At 41.5% G+C, this 18,010-nt stretch overlaps 1 protein-coding gene across 2 annotated transcripts; it reads right to left on the reverse strand.

The window, feature by feature from the left end:
* Nucleotides 1-14,719: 14,719 nt before the first annotated feature.
* Nucleotides 14,720-17,978, reverse strand: LOC105449582. Of its 2 annotated transcripts, XR_974356.1 has the most exons (7): nt 17,249-17,978; nt 17,009-17,174; nt 16,711-16,928; nt 16,462-16,623; nt 16,192-16,370; nt 15,821-16,096; nt 14,720-14,921 (listed from the first exon to the last, which is right to left on the reverse strand). XR_974356.1 is itself a non-coding variant. In XM_011688857.1 (6 exons), exons 1-6 carry the CDS (start codon nt 17,356-17,358, stop codon nt 15,957-15,959), a joined length of 975 nt encoding a protein of 324 aa, XP_011687159.1. In that variant the 5' UTR covers nt 17,359-17,978; the 3' UTR covers nt 15,569-15,956. The 2 variants fall into 2 exon arrangements, 1 of the variants encoding a protein (XP_011687159.1); XM_011688857.1 differs by lacking the exon at nt 14,720-14,921 and having other exon boundaries at nt 15,569-16,096.
* Between the last annotated feature and the right edge of the window lie 32 nt (nt 17,979-18,010).

Raw genomic sequence — 18,010 nt, forward strand, 5'->3', positions numbered from 1 at the left:
CTGAAAGGCACAATCTCAGTGCGAACGACATTGATATCCATGAAGTTAAGTTGAACATAAAATTATAAGCGCGAGGGGAGCACAGTGATCCGTATTGTTAACGCGCGTGGAGCCGCAATAATGTAACCGTCGTTTGTCTGGCGCCTAAAGGGTGCACAAAGAGAGGTCTTACCGCAATATCGATGAACGTTCAATAATTACAATTATTAACGATATACCTATTAGCTATGTCGCCAATATTCTTGCGCGTCTCGGAAATGCAGCTTTAAGCAGAGCCAGCCAATATCTGCGTCTCCTCGAACGTACTGATGCATACATATACCGCTCACATGCGGCTGTTTGTATTTACTAATTGTAAGTATTTTACGCAAAAGCAAAAGATTAACAGCAATAAACGTTTTTACGCTTCATATTTAATTAATGGTTTTCCAATATACTCCAGAAATTGCTGCTCTTTTGTTGTTATTTCAAATTTAATATTGTATGATTTCTTTTTCATAATTCTCATTATTTTCTAATGCATTTTTCTTCTTATGTTTAGCTATCTAGTTAATGTACATCTTATCTAAATTATTCCTGATAATAAAAACTATACATTTCTTACAATTACATATCGCATTGTGGCATTATGATGTTTTAAGTCTACGTCCGTTATATTGCACGCAGACCGAATTAACATCTCCCAAGACCGCATTATCGTAATATGCATCTGTATTTCAAGAGTTAATTTACATCCACTAACGTTTGCACGTATCCGAATGTATTTATTTGAACGTGAAGGAGGGGTGCGACTGCGGCGGGGTACTCTGGTAGTGTGATGAATGTAAGGCAACTGCCGTCAACGCTTTGTTCCGCTTTAATCGAAGGCTCTCCTTGAAAATCGAGAGCCATTGCGGGGCCGCGTTCAATTAGATTCGAGGCACTCTCGAAGACGAGACAATGAAATCCGATCGCGTCGCGATGATATGGATCGCCATCGACGCTTCGCGTCGCGTGTACGTAACTAATTCACGATGAGGTAAAATCGGGAAAGCAACCCGCAGTCTCGGGAGAACAGGAACAAGGGGGATGGCGCGATGGCGCGTTCTCCTCTGACTCACCCTCGCCATCCGGAGAATTATGGGCGTCGAGTGTGTTCACCTTCTCATAAAAATTCGCAGAGATCCTCCTCCACGGAGACTTAGGAGAATCCCGGAAAAAAGTATTATTACGACGCGCTAAACGCGAAGCACTATAATTGCTTTTCTTCCCGGGAATAGGATAATGCCGAAACATCGAACGGAGGAAGAGATCTTCCGACTAGATCTATAAATAGATCACGCGTTGTACAGACATTGTCACCGTGGTAATTTTTAACCTACGGGTCGAGCTGCATGCAATTATGCTGCTACTGTGCTGCTGCTGCTGCTGCAGTTTTATCGCGTTTCTAGAAACGAAGTTGCGAGGGACGCGGCTTTACGAGCGGACTTTTCTCGGTGGCGATTATTATACGACTAACACACACCTCCGCGTTGCAACCAGCAGCCCCTGCTGCTTGCTTTAAGGCGATACTTAAGAAAGATGGATGACTTCGCGAAATTATTAATTGCACGACTCCTGCACTTCTTTTTTATACGCGTGTGCGCTATAACGCGTCGCGTTATTTTAGATTTTTCCTCGTAAATAAATTCGTGAAAAAATATAGCGAGGAAACGCTTGTCTCCGGTAGCGGACAATAATTTCTGGTCACGCGATTTGCAATCGTATACGATATTTTTACGGTGAATGACAACGAAAACGAGGGATCACTGGCTGCCTTGTCTCTCGATTTGAGCTTTTCAATTAAAGCACGTATCAAAGATATTTTCAAAATTATAAATAAAAATGCGTTTATTTTTTTATTTAATAAAATTCTGGCACGCGCACACACACACACTCTCTCTCTCTCTCTCTCTCTCTCTCTCGCAATTGTATATATAATCTCAACTCAGTTAAGAGCATCCAATTGATGAAGCCAGAAAGCTCTTAGGAAGTATCTTTTATTTAAAAAGTAACACCACCATCCTCTCTTCGATACGATTTCGTCGCGTGGCCCATTATCTGTGCTTCCTTGTAACACGGCGAGGCGAACATCGAAAGTGGAGGAGAGCGATAGACTTGTGGCGTAGGAAGGCGACTAGGGGGTCCCGGGGGTCCCTGGTTGCGTTAACCAGAACGAGGGATAGAAAGAGAGAAAAAGACCCGTGAGGCGGCATGCGAAAAAATACTCTCTTGGCACTCGGCTTCGGCAGACGAGATAAATAGCGTGCGTGGGTGCGGCTCGACGATGTCTACGGGCCACACGCCACGTTTCAAGCGGATTGAGCGAGCGAACCACACGAATCCCGAATGAGGGGGACGGCGCGAGAACGGAAGAAAGATCGAGAGAGAAAAACGAAGGAGGAGCGGAAGGGCGAGAGGAGGGAGGGGGGGAACACGCCGGTGCTACACAGACGAGGAGAGTTCTTACTCACGTTTTAAGTGCATCGACGACGTTTTAATGGCGCATCAGGTAGGAGTAATGCGCGTCGCCCTTACGGGATTACTCCGCAGTCCCCTTTGATTGTCGTCTCGCGAGGATATTTATGCGTTGTCGGATAAATAGAAGAGCCCGCGATGAACGCGAACGGCGAACGGGGAGGGAGAGGGAGGAGGGGGAGACGTAACGATCGAACTGTGGGGGGGGGGTGACTGTGGCCCCGCATGAGTGATATGCGCGCGGTTGTCAAAAAAATCTCACCTGATTAGCGAAGTTGTGACGGCTTCGTTCTCTAACGAGCTATCTCGGAGACTTTGATGCGGAAAAGTTGATTTTTTTCATCGGATAATTATCTGCGGCTTTTTGCCGCATCTCTTCTGCTAATTTTTATTTGACAAAGTAATAGAGAGAGATAACAAAATAAATTAAAGAAAACTTTATCAACGATTTATTCTATTTACGAAATCTTTTTATATTTAATAAAAAAGAAGAAAGATTATAGATATCTAATGTACGAACATTCTCACACACGAATAACGATAAGTGAAAGAATAAAATAGAATAAATAAATTGTGTACCAGTTAAATTGGAGTGGCTTGTTAATGCGCTACGTGTGCGATCTGCTTTGGAATTAATCCGCATTATAACTTCTGAATTGCCAATTATGAATCATTATATAGCGCGAAATCATTTCGGCATATCGCCGAAGCGCGACTTGCCGAGCGTGTCTCGTGATTTATACGACGTCGTGTCATTAGCTCACGGGTGGCAAATTATGGACTAACTATAATTTATAGCCAATAAATATGGCGCGTATTGTGCGCGAGGCGGTTATCGTCGCACATTTGATGACCATCAAACGACGATTTAACAGTCGAATACAATGACGATTTATCTCAATCTTTGCTGGAAAATACAAAAAAAGATATGCATATCTTACACAATCTCTCATTGTCTTTTCAATAAATATCGCAGATGCACCTTTTGTAGGAAGATATTGACTTTTAGTAGTTAAATAACTCTCTATTGATTTGTATAATGATGTCGTATACTCTTATATAGTGTATTACATATCGACATTTTACAAAATATAAAAAAAATACGCATTTTTTATTTCCGATATTTTCATAATGGTTATCCGGTTTTATCAATTAAGAAATAAAGTAAAATTAGAAGAGAAATAAAATTGTCTCTAACTGTTAACTTGTTAAAAGAAATTATTAACATAATTTATCGGTATAATTCCTTGTATCGTAATTATATATTGTTAACATTTAACAATTTAATCATTTAAGAATTAATTAATTCCGTTTTGGACTGTGAAGATCATTCAACTTCTTGCCTCTCTGCTACCCAATGAAAGCGGAAATCGAGATGTTCGAATCACGTTCGACACAATTGAATTCTGACGCAATGCGTCATGTGATCGTCGTTCATTTACCCGTCTCAAGATCAAAACCGTTTTTAGAATCTTTCAGACGTTCCTTTAAACAATAATTATCCGAAATAGATATTATTTCCATTAGTTTTCATCATCTTTATAGTTACAATTCTTATACATTCGTGATAATAATTTTTTTATTTTAGCAAAATACCGATTGGCATTCTAATTGTAGGAAACACATTGTACACGGAGAGAATTTTATTTTAAAATTTACCTTGAAAATCATATTAATCGTAGGATAACATAGTATTTCGACGAATTTCATGTGATTTTCACTATATTTTTTAGTATATAAGTACTACAACAAATTTATTGTAGTGCACAGTAAAATTGATTGTAATGTACAATAAAATTTGTCGAAATACTATATGTTGTTCTACGATAAACCTGATTTTCAGGGTAAATTTTAAAAGGAAATTCTCTCCGTGTAGGAATGTTTGAAAAATCAACGGACGACACGTCTAATCCGAAAGCTTTCGTACTGATGAAGAATAATGAAAGTGTTTATTTTATTATTTCTTTACGAAACTTCTTTCATATGACACGCAGCTGAGTGATGCTGGTAAAAAATCGGTACAACGTTTTCTATTGTTCATTTTTTCTTTCAACCAGCCGCGCATCGAGATTTCGATGTCGGCGTGGCTTGTTTCGATACGTTGGATGCGAAAACCTCTCTCTGTGAAAGAAACAAAAATCTCGGGAATCTCGCTCGCATCGGTGTTTTAATAATACACGTGCCTGCATACTCGCAAATGGACACGATGCAGACGCACGGCGTGCCACGGATATTTGTCTTATTTCCTCGATAAAAGGCCTGCCCTGTTTATCCTTCGCATTTCGAGCGAGCCCGCGATCTGGGGGCTCTCGCGGGCTCTTTTGTTGAGAGACCAGGGTGAAGTGCGGCGTGCCGATATGGCCCGGGGTGATCGTATCGCAGCGAATTTTCATGGAAATCGAAATACACGTCATCTTTCGATCGTGGGGCCGATCGATCATATGATAAATATGCGACCGTTCGTCGATTGCGCGAGATATACGAACGTTCAATCCCGATTCAATTCAATTCGGTTCTGCGAATCGAACGTTGGTGGAAATCGGCTTTAAAGATTACTCCCACATTGCAGGAATGTTTGAAAAAATCAACGGGGCGACACGCCTCATTCGAAAACTTTTGTGCTGAGGGACGAAAGTGTCGACTTTATTATATTTCTTTACGAAACTTTGTTTCATATGGCGCGCAGCTGAATGTTGCTGATAAAAAAATCGGTACATTGTTTTCTATTGTCCGTTTTTCTCTTCTCCATTTGTAGAAATGTAACTTTAAAAGAAAAATCAGAAACATGCAAAATAAGGCGAGGACAAATATTTATTTTGGATTAGTGAAATATTCGATCTGCATCACAGAAAAGACTTTTTCCTTATGAGTTAAGAAGGAAGATTTAGTAGAGAAGTATAAAATAAAGAAATATAAATGTTTTGAGGAAGATTCATGCGTTTTGAATTTGTCGAAATCAAATATAATATAATATCGAATGTAATATTTCTCGCATCTTATTGAAAAAGACACAAAAATAGAATTATTTAATAATGATATGAACGAAAGCGTGAAACTACAATATAATGAAATTCTAATTCGCTATTGCAATTATTTTTATATTCTTCAGTGACTATTTGATTCTTATTTTTGTAAAAATTACTGATCTCTCTCGATTCATATTTTTCGTGACACTAACAAAATCTCTCTCACGAAAGAAACGTACAGAACTGTAAAATTGATCCATCCTTTCACGTAAGTATTACGGAACTTTTCTCTGCCAAATGAAAGCAGCCTAAAATTTCCATTTCACTCAACGTGCAAACACCCCCCGAGAGATATTAAACAAAGCTCGATGTGTCGTTGCAATTGACAGTATCTATATTCGTTTTCATACCTGGTGAGACGGCAAGCGCGAGAAAGGCAGCGGCGGCAGCGACGTAAAGTATCCTGAGCGCGTTTCCCGAGCCGCCCCGTCTTCTGCCGGGCCTCTTCTGGGCGGCACGACAGCAGCAGAAGTCATCGTTGCAGCATACCCTCGCCGTGGAGTCGCCGTACGATCGTCGGGGTTGCACGTCGAGGACGACATAGGCCTGTTCCTCCTCCTCCTCTTCTTCCCCGTAGGGCTCTTCCTCGCCGTCGGCGTCCTCGGGCAGGTCGGCGGCCGCCGTTGCGCGACGTCGACGCGGCGATCTCGCCCGGCGCGGGTCGCCGGCACTGCGGTTGCCGCCGCCGCCGCCGGCACGGTCGATCGCCGGCTCGCCTCGATACATGGCCTGCGGGTGCAGCGACGACGACGGTGGCCAGCAACGTGCCACCGGGGTCGGCTGCGCTCGTCAACGTATCCTGCCCGCGGTGCCCGCAACTACACCCGCGCCAGTACTACCTTCGGCGGCCCAGTCCCTCACCCTGCCTGCGACACCGTGCGACCTGGCGACACGATCGCTACTACGAGGCATTACCGCTACCTGGGCCGTCCGAGCCGAGCCACCACTAGCCACCGGCACACGTAGCACCAACCAAAACCAACTAACCAACCAACCGAACCGAATCGAACCGAGCCGTACCGATCAACAAATCTCAATCAACCACTGACTTCTTTCGGCCCTTCAAGAGTCCTTCGGAGAGTTCTCTCTGGCCGAGTCCGCTACCGATCACTGTACTCCCCGCCGACGATGATATCTCGACGGTCGTTCTATCCCCGCGAAAAATTCGTTTCGCGAAATAATAGCGGACGAGTGCGATTATAACGAGACGGTAGTCCGTTTCGCGCGTGGACGCGCTCCGTTCTTGGATTTGCCGTCAGGACGACGACCCTGTCGCGCCGCGCTGCTCCTTTCACGTGACACACGTTCCGGAGTGCCGTAGTACCGTGACGCGTGACGCACCGACGAGGGTGAAGGCCTCGAGGAATCCGCGTATTATAACCGCCGCGTCGGAGGGAAGAAACCCTCCAAACGTATACGCGCTTACGTATTAGCGATGACACGCGTCGAGCGCGGAAGAAAAGAAGGGTTCAACTGTCTCTGTCCCCTTCTCAGCACCCTCTCCTCTCTTTCGACCGTCTTTGTCCCCTTTTTGCTTTTCTCTCTATACGAAACTCGACGACCACCCTTGCTCGCGCGATGAGAAACTACCACCAAGCGCCATCAACACGTTTCTTCCTCCACCCTCTCTGTCGAGAAGCGAACGACTACAGCTCGTGCGTCGTCCAGCGCGCCTGGACACTACCACCGTCCGGTAGGAAGTGTCGGCTGCCACGAGGTGGACACCTCTGCGAGGTCTTGCCAGCGGCGGCGGTGGCGGTGGCGGCGGCGGTGGCGGCGGCAATAGCGGCGGTAGCAGCACCGGCGGTAGTGGTAGCACCGTAAAGGCGGTAGTAGCGGCGGTGGCAGCTGCAGCTAGTGGTGCACCGGCGCATCGAGCAACTGTGCTCCGCTCGTGCACGGTGGTACCGAGTAAGTAGCGGACAGGCAAAGTCAGTAGTTTAGCGTTCGTTTGAGCAGGACCCTACCCCCCGGTGTGCGGAAGCTCTTACCCCCTTTCTCGCATTTCTAAAGTTTAATTCGTACAATTTGCCGTACAGTTTGCGTACGCAACTCCTTCACGACGGAACTGTCCCGAATAGACAGTCCCGAATAGTCCAACCCCCTTTTCAACTCTTCGCGAAGGTCCCCGTTCGACCGCCCTTTCTCTCTATCTCTCTCTCTCTCTCTCTCCCTACTATCTTTCTCTCCCTCTCTTAAACGGTGCGCTCCGTTTTCTGCTGTCGCAGAGGAGCAGACCGCGATCCGTCACCGTGAACTCTCGCTCGCGCACTGCCGCGGCTCTCTCGCTTCACTGACTGGGGGGTAACGCGCCTTCGCGCCGGCTGCCAGCAGGCCAGCAGCACGAGCAGTGGCGAAGCTCTCTAGCACACGGCCAGCTACTAAGCAGCACCACGCACGACGGGCAGCCTCTCGACTGCCCTCGACTGCCGTAAGTGTGTGTCTGCCCGCCCGCCCGTGTCGGCGCGGTGCGGCGCGGCGTGGCGCGGCCTCGCGCGCAGGCGGCGTCGGCGTCGGCGTGCGTCGAGCGGAACGGCGACGACGCCGTTAGTCGGCGGAGCTGCGAGCGAGCGGCTGCCGGCTAAGGTAGAGGCGGCGAGTGATTCTCCTCGCTCTCTCGCTCTCTGCGACGACGGCGACGATGACGACGACGGCGACGGCGGCAGTGGCGGCGGCGCCGGTGATGGTGGAGGCGGCAGCAGCGCCGCCGCGACGCTCGCGACGACGACGTCGCGATGGCCCCGCGGAGGAGCGCCCCGTCGATGCCATCGGCCTGGGCCGAAATCGATGCCCCAACGCGGCGTCTGAAACGCGGCACCCCCGCGACCTGAGCCACACACCACCGCCACCACGGCCACACACGCCTTACCCCCGGCGCGGGTATACCGGGTGTCCTATATTGGCCCCGCGGCGCTCTTCGGCGAGCACGAAGACCGCTTACGAAAAATGTTGGAAAAATTTCTGCCGTTGTTTCTTCTTATTCCTTTTTACTTATAAATAAACTTGTAATAATTTAAAATATCTTTCCAATTGTATACAATGGGATTTTTAAAGAAAACTTATGAAAAGAAATTTAAAAGTACATAGAACAGCTCGGGAAAAATGTATGTCTGAACAATCACGTAATTTAAACTGTTAGATCAAATGATTTTTGTTGTTTGCGTGTTTTATCTGTTTAGATTTAGTATTAATGCGATACAGAGTATAATATCACTTTTATATATCAATTCCGAGTTTGCTTCATTATTCCTCTTTCCGTTTTTAGAAAATATAAATTTTCCGCGGCGTTGAAATTAAAAGTGCAGCACCCCGTACATACGATCTCGTGCACGAAGATTACAAACACCACTTGCTATTATGTAAACGTATATTGCACAAACATAAATGTACATTTATGGCTATGTGTAAATTTGGCCACGTTCGTGTCTAGAGTGTTACACAAGCATGCGGCAATACGGTCTACACATTATCCGCCGAAGTACTCATACATAAGTATACATAATCGAAGTCGGACGCACGTACAAGTACACGGATACGGTTGAAAGTATTGGACGGGAGAGACGTGCCAGGAGGCGAGATCCTGTGGAAGGAATTTCCTTCGATTTATCGGTTGCCTTTAAATATGCATTGCCTCGTTCTACATGTTGAGCATATTACTCAACAGAAATAGAGGGAGTCTCCTCTATATTTGTCAAATAGAAAGATCTCCTCTTTGAGTGGATATAAAGGAAATATGTGTCACAATTCACGCACTTTTCTTTCTCGAATTATAGATTATTTGAATTTGGATTCCGTCTGTATACATATTGCGTAGATATATTTAAAAGATAGACATTCTTTTTTCTAAAAAAAAATATATGTGTACAATGCACGCATATATATATGCGGGTAATAAGAAGTAATATATGCCACCCGCAATATACCGAGTCCGGAGTTTGCAGGAAAGTTATTTTTTTTTTTTTTTTTCATTTTTATCGCATCGCGTGAATATGGATATAGGCGGAGCGGAGCGATAGAATTTTCTGAAACTATAGCAACCCTGCACGAGGCAACAGAGAATGAAATACTGCATTTCAACGGTGCATTTCATATAGTGCTGCGACGACAAATGTAGAACGTTATACATTATCTTTGCGGGTCTTTCGATTTGAAAATCCAGGATATCCCTGATCGATACTTAGGACCGATACAGTGAAAGTAATATAGAGATAATGCAAGATAAGAAAGTAATATAAGAATAATATAAGACACAATTGTCTATTATATACAATATTTATCTTCGCTATCTCTTATTACTAAACTCTTATATACTCTTGTTTTACTCGTACATTTTTGGCAACACTCTTGCTACGCGTATAAAAATTGCTGTCTGCGAAAATTCCTTTTAAACTGAAAATACTGTACTTCGTGAATTATTGCCAGCAAGCATCGTTGATGAAGGTCAAACGTCTCTAATTTAAACTTCTTATAAAGAAAGAATTATGTTGCAATGTAATAAAGAGTTGAGCGTGTGGCTCATTCAATAATTATTATTAATAGTCAAAGTTAGATAATACATTTTATAAGTGTTGATCTATGTAGACAGAAAGAAACGTGCCTTTCGTTTCTAATCAAGATCTTATTGTATATTTACCGCGAACCAATTTCTTAGATGTATAACCTTATATATTTAATTTCAAAAGTTAAAAATTATGAAAAAACGTGTCGAATTCGGTGAAACGTTTTACAACTGAAGGGGAAAAAATATGACAGTACTCCGACACGCGTGATTACTACCGATCGCAGCGGCAACCATCGAGTGCATCTCCCGGGCTAATTTCGGGCGTCCAAAATTCGCATGGGATCGCCGTTCCCCCGACAGGAGTCAATAGACTCTCCGTTACGGCAGATGTGCGTATCGATTTCGGTACGTACGTTGTCAATTCGCGCGTATATCCCCGAACGAACGTGATATCGCACGCTTCGCTCTTTGAGATGCCGGCGACTCCTCGTGCCTACTGTCTTCGTCCCCGCTTCACGTTGCGGCGGCGTCGGCGTCGGCCATCAGGCACACGCAGCGCGAAGCAGGGGGTTTCGCAGGGGGAGCACCTGGAGGGGCCACTGGGTGGCCGGCATCACCCTCGCCAGGTGGCTGCAACTTGTTGTTGCGGGACCCCGCGACCTACGTGGGCCTTCTTTCTCCCTCTTTTATGCGCCCTCCTACCATCTCTCTCCTCGTACCCTCTCTCGCGTGGTTCCACACACACGTGTATGTAGATTATAAATCGGCATTTCCCGTGTCGCGGTAAAAGCGAGGACATCGCGTTTTCCGTTTTAAATCGGAAAATTGAAATTTTGTGGAGAGAGGGGAGTGGTGGAGGGCGATATAGAAACAGATGCGAGATATATACATATACATAGACTACGATTGAACGAGCAGTTGTAGCCAATATTAAGTCGCATCGTATAACGAATGTGAAATTGTATACATCATCATGTATTTTCCAATTTTATTGTCTAAATTAATCCTGTTTTTACGTATGCTTTGATAAAAGTAATAATAATGAAAAAATATATTTATTCATTCACTCAACGATAACGTTTTATTAACAAATTCCTTAAACATGTATATATACATTTTCACACTCCGACGTTTTCGCTGGGAACATTTCTTTACTTCCCCTTCGGTATTTTCCCACAAATGATTTTGTATACATGATTTTATTCGTTTTAAATCGTCGCAAACGTGAATAAAAGTAGATCGTTGTGGTCGAGGCCAGCGAGCCCGAAGGACAGCTGCTTTCACGCATCATTTACGGCACCCGCTGCCGTTTTATTCTGAGATGACACCTTCTCCAGGTACAATCACACCGCTGAAAGAAATGCGTGAAACCTTGTGTCACGCGATCTTCCAAAAATAAGGAAGTGAACACTCTTCACGTGGCACGCGCCATAACGCGTCCCCCTTTCTTTTTACAGCCGTTGACTTCTCGATCGAGGATGCAAGAAACGTTTCTTATAGCGCAACAACCTTCCGTTTCTATCGCTTTTAAGCCTGACGTTAATGCTCGCGCGTAGAGTAATATCACGAGAGTGATAATTCATTTCGTGACTTTTTATTGTGCAATAAAAATTACAAACAATACTTAAGCCAATAATTGCATGCGTCCTAGATTCGAAAGCTTTCACTATTAAAAAATCATATTTTGTCGCTGCACCCGCATTTACAGAAGTGACAAGTGAGATTGCGTAAATTTTCAGCTTTTACCGTAAAAATATGCATTGTGTGAAATATTGTGTGTATTACAATAAGTCGGTTTTGCAAAAGTAGTCATCTGTTTAAAATCGAGCGATCTTATCAGAATAGATATTCTTTTTATAAATTATAATTCAGATAAGTTAATTCGAGCTAACAAAGTTTCTCTCGATCACTTTTCTTTCAAGCATACTGTTAGAGAAAAAAAGAATTCAATTGATCCTCTTCGTAAATCGATGAAATAGTCGACGTTTGGGAATACGTGATTGCTGCAACAATCCATTAAATTCCGCGAATACATTATATAGGATATCCGTGGAAAATTTAATTTCCGTCGTGATGAACGTGTGTACGTGCAGTGTGCGCGCCTCGGGTGAGTTCCATTTCGGCGTCGTCGTCGAACGGAGCTGCATTTTGACATTCTGAAAAAGGACGAGACGGCGAAACTTCTCGCAGGGGGGGAGGGCAATCTTGAGAGGGGGCGGCGGAGAATTGTGCGTTGGGGGTTACTGAAACAGAAGTGGGACACTCGCGACGAAAGGGGTTGGCCCTCGCGCACTGTGACAACGGCAAAACTCGAAACGACGTCGTCGTCGTCGTCGTCGGACTTGGCTTCCGGCCATTTCCCGGCTATCGATCCACGAAGCGTTACGACGAAGCTGCCCCACGTGCAATTATAGGTGTATCGTGTGTGTATATAACACGCATCGGCAACCAGGCGTATTATCCAAGTCCCGCAAGGATGATCCATGAAATTTATGCGTCGCCCATATAGGGCTAATCTTTGATTGATTAGACAAGGAAGCAAACTGTTCGATCATATTAATTTACATTAATGAGTCATTTTTTCATTTAAATTTATTAAATTGACGTTTAATCGTATTATATCGTTTTATATTATATTCAATCATAACAGTTTTCTGAGAAATAACATTGCAAACTAATTGTAATTTATGGTATTTCCTAAATTTCTTTTCGGACATTTCATGTTTTTTTTTATGTACTTATTTACGATAATGATAACAGTATAATAATGTTGATATATTATAAATCTGTAACATTGACATTAACATGCGTTATATTAATATATCGCTGGTCGCATGGAAAAGAAACGCCAGGCTATTCTCGGCGCGAGATAAATCGGTGTGAACGACTCCAGGTGCATACACCGAGGAAACCCCTCGCAATCGTTCGCAAACCCGTAGCCGGTGAACAGTCGCACACGTATACGGTCGGAAGCGACCCAAATGCGAGCACAAACGTAGATTAATAACGCCGCTGCGATAATGAAATCGTACACGTGACACGTGAAAATTTGCAGCCACGTTCTCGGCGCGCGACGTGACCATCGACCCAGAAATCGACCCGGAAATATCTTCCCAGCGCGAACAACAAGTCGCGACGTACTTTTTACATTGCCGCTCTCAGAAGCGAATTTGCGTAGCGCGAGAAAGAGAGTAGATACGCAATGTGGGAAGAGCCAGATTTGCCGTAAACATCGCCGTAATCGCGTTTCGGTCAGGTGTAAAGAACGCGGTGAGAGTCCGCCCTACATGAGTACGACACGAGCGTACGTTTCCACGTATGCGTGGAATCGATAACTGGGAATTAGTCTGCCCGGCTGTCTCCCAGAACTAAATGCGAGCGCACGGCGGGAGAAAAATTTAGTCGATCGCCCTTGGGAACCGACATATTCGCGCGAGTTTCGTTTATTATTCCGTTTATTATCCGGTTATTATTGCAAATATCGAAAAAAACGACAGATTAATATCAAAAGTTAACTTTCACCCGCAAAATTTCTTCTTTTTATAAAATATGAAAAAGTGACTTTATATAAACGGTTTTTTTGGTCGGTGTCATTAATAGTACGAATAAACACGAATAGTAAGTAATAATTCAAATCAAGAAGAAATAATGCATTGACTATTGGACACGAGAAATAATTTCAAGAGAAGAATATAAATTATTTATTGGCTTGAGATATCTTCGAAAAGATGAACGATTTAATTCATTGATTCGATAAATAATTTAAGTGATATCAAGAGAACTAGGTATACAAAGATGTTAATTTTAGATAGTACTTATAATACACGCAAATTAAAAATAAGTATGACAAAACAAATTGCTTCTCTCTGCATCTTGCAGCGAGAATTCAGCACGATGAAAAATATTTAAGCTCTAGTCTTTCAATTTTAAAAAATTGCAATTTTTAATAGGAAAATATGGCAATTTTCAATTTTTTAAAATATCATAATGTCGAAGTATTTCCAGCACATATTTTTATTTGAATGATTTTTGAAAACAAAAATTTCATGATTTTATCGATATCTGGTTTGTTTAAAATAATTAATTATGAGAAACCGCTTTAATCATTAAATTACTTTGCATTAAGGCACATATACAAAAAAAAAGTTTTTTATTTTCAGCTTCTATCAAGTATTCTAAAGTAATTAAAAATTGATGAAAAGCAATCTCGAATTAATTTTTGTGGCTAGTAGCTCATCAGCTACCGTATATTGCCTTCTCTTTCATTGTCTGTCCTAATATACCATATACGTGCCCGGAGGTATCCCATAATGGATATACGCGTAAGGAATACTAGCCGTCAGAGAAGGGGTGGCAAAGTAAACGCGCGGCAGAACAAACGAAAATGTATCCGTACGAGAGGTCAGAGAGAAAGAGAGAGAGAGAGAAAGGAAGGGAGAAAATATCACTATAGAACGGTACCGAGGATCAATACGTCACGAACACGGTCACAACTATTCGTGCATACACGCGAGACTGCACCTCGTACAGGCCGTACTCCGAGATAATTTTTCTGCACATTATATAATTACTTGTATCATCGAACGAGTCCGCTTGTTTCGCAGAGCGCAACGTACGCGACATATAAGATAAATCGTTGTGAAATGAAATATATACTATACTTATAACGCTCGATAAACTAGACAGATCAACAATCTGTTTTTCTCAAATTTATTTTAAGATTTATTCATTCCTGATTCTTATTACACTTACAACAGAGAATTCTCGCAACATTTGTGCGTCGTCATAAACTATAAACGAATTTCTCATTAAAGATATCTTTTTTTCTTATATATCGATTACCTAGGGAGGTAGAATCCTTAAACTACTTTATCTTTCTTCGTTATCGTAAAAGTTATCTGTAAGACAATGAATTATAAAAAATGTTGTTTTCGTCCTACTCGTGATTAAAAGATTTAATTAGTTTCAAAGAAATTATATGCGGACTATTTCTTAACATCTGTTTTTTAGAGCATTTTTATTATTAAAATTATTCTCCTTTTGATTTTATCTTAAAAATAGATTTTCTAATAAAAGAATACTAAGAACATTCTCCCTAAAAAAAATCCCGAATTAAATCTTATAACATATGATAAGAACCGATAAATAATCTTAAATGATTATTCTGCTGTTATAAATAAAAAACAAAGATTAGAAGTTGTATATATAATTATTTTCACATAAAATATTTAAAAATATAAAAACAAATAATTTTGATTGTATATAAATATAAAAAATATTCTTATCAACTGAGCCCTAACCAATGCTCATTTGTTATACATATAATGATATTCTGTTTTGCTTTCGATTTTTTGAAAATATTAATTTTTTATATTTGGAAACGGATAAATATTTTTATATGTATATTTAAAAATAATTTTTTTCTTTAAAATTCTTTTAAATTTATTATTTGCCCCTGTTCTTAGAGAAATAATCAGTATCGTAAGTTTGTGGAAAAAAATAGCAGTAGTAATTGCAATGAAAGTAGCTATAAAGCTAAAAACAATTTTCAATATCACTTAATCAGATTTATTCCCTCGTAATATTCCTTATTCATTAATTACTTGACCGTAATAACAATCCAAATCTGGTATATTTTTTAACATCCACCAATAATAATAGATATTGTTCGCTTTCATTTCTTTAAAAATTCCCGAGTTTAAAAATCATTCAATTCAGAGATTTGTATCTTTTACATGTTATTGTGAAAAAATAATATTATTTTTAAGTTAGGTTTCTTTTTTCAGTTTTAACTTACATTTCATTTTCGCTCGAAATGTGAGTTGCCCACTCTGTATATACATATGTATATTATAAAAGCTTCTATTTATTATATTGTACTTCCAGTAAGTTTTATCGTGAGACTCATTCCACGAGTTTCCACGATGCGGGTATTAGTTGAAAAAATCTTCAACTTCCGCCAACTCTCTCGCTCGTGCCTCTTGATGGGCCCAACGGGCTTCTGCCAGCTTGTCAGATAAGCCCCATTTGTCATGATAAACGCGTTGGCCGCAACTCGGACATTTCTTACCCCCTACAAAAGAATATAAAAATTTTAAAATATAACTTTCAAATTTAATAACTGTCTATAGTGTAATTTGATATTTAAATAAAAATTTTATTTTTTACCATGGAATGGCGGAGTCTTCATGTATGTCACGAGACATTTTAAGTGGAAGAGATGACCACAATAAAGCCTTTCGGCGTGGAAATCCGCATTTTCGTCTGTTACAATCTCTTCTGGGTTTATTGGCAAGCACGTTATTTTGCAGTGTTGACAGGGTTCTTGCGGAAAAGCTTTTACACGCCTGCATAAATTAAAATATAATAGAATTGAAAAAGAACTGTAATAGCTTAAAATATGTAAGAATAAATATTTTATGTAAGAATAAAAATTACTTTATGAGAAAGGAGGCTACTGTGTTTAATGATGGTGATGGTGTAAATGACTTTTGTTGTTTCCTCAATGATGGCTCGACACATTGCCTTGCTAATTCTCTTCCTTGTCCAACTAGATAGCGATTGAACAGTGGTGGAAAATTTGAATCAACATCACCAAAACTGCAAACAAGTGACGCAAGTTAGTCATATTGTACCTTAACTTATTATAAATATAATAACTTTTGCAGAGAAAATGATTGAACATACGTCACACAATTGGTGGGATAATTGTCTGGCACTTCAAGCTTGATCTTGAAATGATACAAATTTTGATGCAGCGTTAGATTAATAGAAGAATTCTTTTGCTTCAACTTCAACTCATCCTTATCCCCCAAAAGCTTTTTCAATAGTGATATTTCCTCGTAGCAGCAGATGAGAGGAGTCTCCTCAATAAAATTCCTGATAAACTTTAAAACTGGCAATATCTACAAGTACAAGAATTTATATTGTATAAAATGTAAATGTTTTACGCAGCTGGTTACTACATATAAATCTAATTGTAAACCTGCGCTTTGTTCAAGAAACGCTTGCACTCTTTCTCGCAGATCTCTGTTAGTCCATCGAGCAGCTTCGCAGACAGAGTTTTACTCTTTAATTCGACAAACAACGGCGACGCAGGATAATCCTCTTGGAACTGGATGCACACAACGAGTTGCTTGAACGGTGTTTTTCTGCAAGATAAACGAATCACAATTAGCAATGGGGGAGGTGACACTTTTGACAGGTGCGACAAGAGCTTTCTCACGTTATTTCGACGCGGACCATGCTCCGTACGCAAGAGACAAGGCGGCTTCCGTCGATGACATTATGGCAGAGCTGTGATACCTCTTGCAATTCATCGTCAATAAATCCCATGGGCAAGTGTGGACGCGCCAAGACGAGTTCCCCGATGATTTTTAACAGCTAAGTGAAAACAATCGAAGAATCGACGTAATCACGACGGAGCATAACCTTCCGGTTGTGGCCGAGTTGCGTGGTAAATAATGAAATGCGTGTCGACTTTTACGTCGACACACCTCGATATTAATAAAGAGATTATGTTTTAATTGATTTTTTTCTTCTCGCGTTTTTTTTTTGCAAAAGATAACGAGATTGAAAGCCGATTAATCACACATAAAAAAAAGAACACGCACACACATACACACACACATCACACACAATTTCGAAATGTAGATGACATCTCTTGAAGATGTCACGTGACACCGTCGTGCGTGTACTAGGTGTACTATTTAGGATGCGATTAGAAAATTCTGAAAGTGAAGATTTAACTACACATTAATCGATGGCCCGAAGGTTAAGGGTTGCTTAAGAAAATATAAGAAACAAAAGAAATAAATCAAACAATCGAAAACATAAAACAATTTTTTTTTCGTTCTTGTTTTATATTATTCTTCAGTACTATAGTCTTTGCTATTCCTTCTAACACAATAAAGAATTAAAAAGTGACCGACAGATGCAACAAAACACCGGCAGTCGCTCTACTGTACTGACAGCAGCTCCATCTGAC

This window comes from Wasmannia auropunctata, unplaced genomic scaffold (genome assembly GCF_000956235.1).
Source record: "Wasmannia auropunctata unplaced genomic scaffold, wasmannia.A_1.0 LD336074.1, whole genome shotgun sequence".
Classification (NCBI taxonomy): domain Eukaryota; kingdom Metazoa; phylum Arthropoda; class Insecta; order Hymenoptera; family Formicidae; genus Wasmannia; species Wasmannia auropunctata.